Source organism: Limulus polyphemus, unplaced genomic scaffold, assembly GCF_000517525.1.
Source record: "Limulus polyphemus unplaced genomic scaffold, Limulus_polyphemus-2.1.2 Scaffold3310, whole genome shotgun sequence".
Lineage (NCBI taxonomy): Eukaryota > Metazoa > Arthropoda > Merostomata > Xiphosura > Limulidae > Limulus > Limulus polyphemus.
The window spans coordinates 36,672-43,374 of record NW_013668920.1 but is presented as its reverse complement, the minus strand read 5'-3'; the positions used below and the strand labels follow the sequence as shown (position 1 = coordinate 43,374).

The 6,703-nt window shown below is 34.3% G+C and overlaps 2 protein-coding genes across 2 annotated transcripts in view; both read right to left on the bottom strand.

Moving 5' to 3' along the window:
* Positions 1 to 5,431, bottom strand: part of LOC111088202 (zwei Ig domain protein zig-1-like) — a gene marked incomplete at its 5' end in the record, with an annotated part of 6,428 nt that extends 997 nt beyond the window's left edge. Inside the window, 3 exons of the mRNA XM_022397536.1 lie at positions 439 to 549; positions 4,634 to 4,969; positions 5,309 to 5,431. Coding sequence (XP_022253244.1) covers positions 439 to 549; positions 4,634 to 4,969; positions 5,309 to 5,431 — 570 coding nt within the window. The remainder of the gene's footprint in view (positions 1 to 438; positions 550 to 4,633; positions 4,970 to 5,308) is intronic.
* The window catches only part of LOC106469110 (nephrin-like), a 71,424-nt gene that overhangs the window by 49,691 nt on the left and 15,030 nt on the right, over positions 1 to 6,703 (bottom strand). The gene's annotated exons all lie outside the window — the stretch shown is intronic.

Genomic DNA, 6,703 nt, shown 5'->3' with positions numbered 1-6,703 from the left:
TAAACTCGACACTGTGTGTAATAAAATATTTATAAAAATTACAAATACGCGTGTGTTAAACTCGATACTGTGTGTAATAAAATATTTATAAAAATTACAAATACGCGTGTGTTAAACTCGATACTGTGTGTAATAAAATATTTATAAAAATTAAAAATACGCGTGTGTTAAGCTCGATACTGTGTAAAATGTAATTTGTTATGGTATCCGCTTGACAGTTAATGTTTGACAAATAAAAATGACAATGATAAATTATTGGAAAATTAATTAAGTTCTATATTTTAATTGTCTTTTATCTCAACATCAACAGTTTTGTTGTTACCTGTCTTTCCATATTTAAGTTCATATACAAGTCAATTTTACTTATTTCTTACATATGCCAATTCCAATTTAAATTTACAGAAAAAAAATATCGTATGTATTTTTGAAATATTTTACCTCCCACGGCTTCGCATGTCAGATTCAAGTGACTACCTTCGTCAAACGGTCCTATGTTAGTATCTTCGAAGACGTGTTCACCATGTCTGATGTATATCTTTTTAGGAGGCACTACAATAAAGTGATCGCTATGATAGAATCAAATGTAACAGAAAACTATGGAAGAATAAACACTTTAAACTATAGAGTTTTTTTTTAATTTTTTGTTGAGCACAAAGCTACGCAGTGTGCTATCCGTTCTGTGCCCACCACAATTATAAAATCCAGGTTTTTAGTGTATTAAGTCTTTAGACTTACCGCTAAGTGACTGAGGGGCAAAATGGAGTGAAAGCTTTGTTTGTTTGAAGTTAAGCACAAAGCCACAAAATGGGCTATCTGTGCACTGTCCACCACGGGTATCGAAACCAGGTTTCTAGCGCTGTAAGTGCGCAGACATACCGCTCTGCCACTGGAGGGCAAAGTGAACGCTTTGTTTGTTTGAAGTTAAGCACAAAGCTACAAAATGGGCTATCTGTGCACTGTCCACCACGGGTATCGAAACCCGGTTTCCCTAGCGCTGTAAGTCCGCAGACATACCGCTCTGCTACTGGAGGGCAGAGGGAAAGCAGCTGGTCAACAGCTATTCTTGTCACATCGAAAAATCCCAAAGTCCCATAGTATGGAGCGTGATTTATTTTTTTATATTTTACGCATTCACAGGACCTGCAGATCTGTAGTCCAGAATGATATAAGTTGGACTACGCTGCCTCATAGACTAGACGTAACTGATCAACAGCACCCGCCGGTAACTCTTGGGATGCTCTAATCTTATTGTGATATTTGACCGTCATTCATTCAACGCACTAATTAGACAATATCCGTACCGAACTAATCATTCAACGCGGTCATTACACAATATCCGTGTAGCGAACTAACCATTCAACGCGCTCATTACACAATATCTGTAGCGAACTAACCATTCAACACGCTCATTACACAATATCCGTAGCGAACTAACCATTCAACGCGCAAATTACACAATATCCGTAGCGAACTAACCATTCAACGCGCAAATTACACAATATCCGTAGCGAACTAACTATTCACCGCGCTCATTACACAATATCCGTAGCGAACTAACCATTCAACGCGCAAATATTACCTCACACGAAGAAAATCCGATTCATTCCAAACAAAGGACTTTTCGTAACCGAGTACAAATATGGCGTTATTTTACCAACATCATAGCGTTAACTATATGTTTGTTTTACTGCGAAGTGGGCTTTTGATTAAATTTCATAATTAAATAAATTCTTTTTCAGCTCTGTAAATTTTATGTTTTTGTTTTGCACTAAGCCTTTCGCTCAGGCCAATGCTAACTTACGAAAAATAAAACACATTCGTTTGCTATCCACGGTTTAGCTACTTTAACTGTGAGTGGATCGAAGTGGAGATTCCTCCATGGATTCGTGATCGTTAGGAATTCAAATGCACTACACAAGAAAAATGGAAGAGAGAAATCCAATCGTGAAACAAAAAGAGAAAAAAACTTATGCTAATGATGTGAACACAATCTCAGTTTCATAGAAAAATAAAAAAAGTAGAAAAACTTTTTTTTTTTTTATTTTTTGAAGGATCATTAATGACACTAACATTTATCATTAGACAACGAACTTCTGTCTTCTAAAACTGATTTTTGTTATACTTCTAAATATTTTCAGCACTAGCTGATAAACACTTTTGTGAAGTATAAGGAAAACGTATCAATAAAGATAATATATATATATATAAAATAAATACTTAAACAGTCAAGCAATATAAAAGCAATAGGAAGGACTGCGTTAAAAATAGCAAATCCAAACCTGTGATAAATGACATTTTAATGAACAAAATAAGTCCAACAAACAAAATTACATTTAAAAGGATCCCCAAAGTGCAGGCTATAATGTGGGGTATAAAATGTGCCCTGGGTTTTGGGGGTGACTGCGGAAGTAAGACCCACATTACGGTGTCAATACATCGTCTATCAGTCTTAAACTCCGTTTGCCAGTCTCAAATTAAGAAATTCGTTAAAAATTAAAATAAAACCTTTTTGACCATTGGCAATAGTGTTTAATCACGAAAATGCTGATATTTCTAGAAAAGTATGACAAAATATATCAATATGCATTGCATCTAAGTAGACTAAAAGTAGTCAAAACAAAAAAGAACCACACCAGTATGTCTGTCTGTCCAGTGATTTGAATCACATAATTACCAACTTCTCACAATGGTAGAATATATATGTCTGAAACGTTTTAGTCGGTCTGGAAGGATTTTCGGACTAGTAAACACACATATTAAGTGGATTAATCATCCAACTATCAGTTTCCGAGGAAGGGGAAAATTTGATATCTCTGATAATCTTCTTGTGTAACCAAGTATAAAAATCTCTCTGAGGAAAGTAAATATGTCTGATCACATCTTTATGTCAACCTCTCGGTAAAGTAAAATGTAAATATTTTGGATAATCGTTTTGTACAGTATTAATCTTTCAGCAAGGTAACAGTGACAAGTTATACGTCTGACAAACGATTCAAGTCACCCAAGATACCGGTGACAAGTAAATGCACCAGAAAAGTGACTCTAGTCACACAAGTAGCAGCCTCTCGGGGAAAGTAACAAATAAAACTCGGACTATTGACACTGGATCGATTCGTCTTAAATATGTTCCAAAGCTTTGCACTTTCAGGCTTTGAGAAACTGAAGCCAAAAAAAGTGTACCAGTTTAAATTGAGGGAGATTTCAATAATCTTTTTTAACTGCCTTCCTTCGTCTTACGAGGAGCATACAGCTATTCAAAATTCACACGCTATCTGTGTCATTTTAGTTGCGTGAGAGAAAAGAAATGTACTGTATTATAATATAGAGTCACCACGATAGTTTCAGACTGTTGAAACTCTGAGTATAAAGTTGTGAGTTTTGTAGTAACGATGTTTTTTTTTTTTACTGAATTCCTCACGCTGAAACGGCTTCCGTGTGTATGTCGTTTGAATTGTTACAATTATGAAATTTGGGCAGCAGTGTTTAAGAGTCACCACGATAGTTTCAGACTGTTGAAACTCTGAGTATAAAGTTGTGAGTTTTGTAGTAACGGTTGTTTTTTTTTTTACTGAATTCCTCACGCTGAAACGGCTTCCGTGTGTATGTCGTTTGAATTGTTACAATTATGAAATTTGGGCAGCAGTGTTTAAGAGTCACCACGATAGTTTCAGACTGTTGAAACTCTAAGTATAAAGTTGTGAGTTTTGTAGTAACGATGTTTTTTTTTTTTACTGAGTTCCTCACGCTGAAACGGTTTCCGTGTGTATATTGTTTGAATTGTTATAATTATGAAATTTGAACAGCAGTGTTTATAACTGTGATACACTACTACAGATAAATTAATATATAAAGTCACGTCCATTTCCAAACAACCAATTCCTGGTAACTGACACGTCAACTTGAGCTACTTACAAAATATTATTGTCCTTGTAAATGTTCGTTTTATTAAGTCTATGTACGATCAGAATTTGTCGTTTCAATAACCTCATTATTTGTAAATATTTTTTCTTTACCCTTGCTTCGTGAATGTCTGATAAATACCGGAAATTGGCTATTGATTTTCATTGATATCCGGATAACGTTAGCATTAACTTGGCTGTGCAGTTTGGTTATACATGGGATTCTACGGCGCGAAATTAGGAGCGGCTTGATTGATCTCCTGGACTTAACGCTCCGTATTCAGGTAATATTGTTATGGATACTTATCCCCACGCGCGTCATACCCACTGCTTCAAGTCTAACTTTTGTTAGCAGTTATACTGCTTACTTTCAAGTTTTATTAAATTGTGCTTACGTGATTTGCATTCTTTTCTAGACTTTCATTTTGCACATAAGCTTTAAAATTACTAATATTGCATAAGCTGATCATGAAACTTATGATCCATTTCGTATTGTAGTTTTCTAGTTTCTTGTTAAGCTACACAATCAGTTATTTGTGTTATGCCTACCACGGGTATCGAAACCTGATTTTTTGTGTCGTAAGTCCAGAGACTTGCCGCTGAGCCACTGGGGGGCCGTTTTGGATTAACGTCAACATGTTGTATTAAATTAACATAACAATGAAATAAATTTCATGAAAAAACAACAACAACAACAAAAACTAACAAAAAATACAGGTTCAGCAACTCCTTACCAATAACGTTGACTTTCAACTTTCGGTGACTGGTTCGACCTCTTTGATAATCCACCCTGCATCTGTATTCACCAGCGTCACCTTCTTCAACTGGTTGTATAACGAGCGAAGCCGCTCTTTTCGTGATATTTAAGCTAGTCCTAGACACATACTCATCACGTATTACGTGTTTTGCTTTTTCTACAGGCACGTTCCTAGCATCTACGCTGTACAAAGGATTTCCAGAAGTTCCACGATACCACAACACGAGTGAAACACGGTCGTCTGGAGAAGGGGGCGTAATATTACATGGTAGGACGAGCTTTCTCCCCACGACAGAGCTGTATTCCGCGTACTCTAGAAGTCAAGGGGTAAAATAGACTTCTATGAAAATATAAATGCAAAATTTTTGCGAACACATAAGAGTTAGTGTTTTTTATTAAGGTCATTTCGAATGTAATTCATTTTACAATACTCGGACAACATACGAACATTAAAGTAGTATTATCATTCCCGATTATCATAGCTTTGTTAGGATTACTTTAGAAATATTATACAATTTAAACTTTACATCTTTTTTTAGCGAGGATAAGTGTGTGACAGGATTTAACTTCCAAATTCATTAAAATATCGGAAATGCTTTGAAAAATTTGAATCGTATTGACTGTTTCTTAATTTAAAAACAGTATAAGTTACCTCTTTGTTCATCGTAGTAGTGGACAGGTTTAAGCTTTATTCCTGGAACCCCTGAAAAAACAACAACAACAAACAACAATAATAATTTGAAACAACCCACGGTTGTTGCAGCTGTGAATGACTCTTTTTTAAGACATCACTTGTGCTAGGTAATAGAAAACATTTTATTTAAACACATTTTTACTAAAAAATCTTTATTTGATTTCTTTAGAATGAGATCAAAGCAAAATTTGTATTCCATGCAAATAAATCCGTCTTATCATCTTTACCAAGATTTGTTTTCTTTAAGATCAATAGCCGTCAGTACAAAAAAAAAACGAAAAAAAAATAGCCCACACTTTATATATACATATTTGTCCATTATTAATTCAAGAGTAATTATATATTTCCCAGTGTTATAACTTTCACGTGCTTTTTCTTCTTCTTTGCTCTCGAAGATTTCGTTTCCCTTGTGGAAGATAGAATTGAGAATAACCTGAACTTTTTTATCTCGCAAGTATATTGATCTTTTCTAACAAAATACGCCCCCCCCAAAAGTTTTTCTAATCCAATTACATACCTCCTAAACTCCCTTTCTGTCATCACCTTTTTGTAGGCTAATACCTTATAACAACTTTAGGAAAAATCTCTTCAGAATACATCTTGTTTGCATAATGTAAAGTAATGAATTTTTAACAAATAAAATAAAATTTTGTATTTTGCGATGACAGAAGAGAGAGAGAGAGAGTGTGTGACCCAGAGCACAGAATAAATTCTGATTTGGAATTTTTTTTTTAAATTTATCGATCTGAATAACCAGAGGCTAAAATAATATTTGAACTCTAAAAATGGTAATGAAACTTAATATATATATATATGTGTGTGTATCTGTGACGGACAATAGTAAACAGAGAAACGTTTTGGAAAAATAAAATCTCGTGAATTCACTTTTTAGTTTCGTTACACCATACATTCTACGTGTTTTACCTGATTTATTTTCGAAAGTAACATTTTTTACTAAAGTAAACTGTGTGTTACACTTGGATTGAACTTGTAAAATATGCCTTGATGATATAAACAGATTTTATGAAATTAAATGCACAATTATACAGGACACACTTATGTCAGCAAGAGATGTCAAGATACATTTAAATCTTTATTTGACAGTTGTGTTAATGTCAATGTTACTAGAACTCTTATTAATAGCAATGATGATGAATACTGTACGACATCAAATACGTGCGCTGTTAACAAAATCAGTAATTTTAATTCACTCCCATAACACCCGGATATGAACAGATATGATGATGTACACCTTGATGATATGAACAGATTTTATTATAAATATGTTACAGAAGCTGAAAACTGTTCCAATTTCAAATTTTTCGTGTCAGACTCATATGGTTTGTTTGTTTG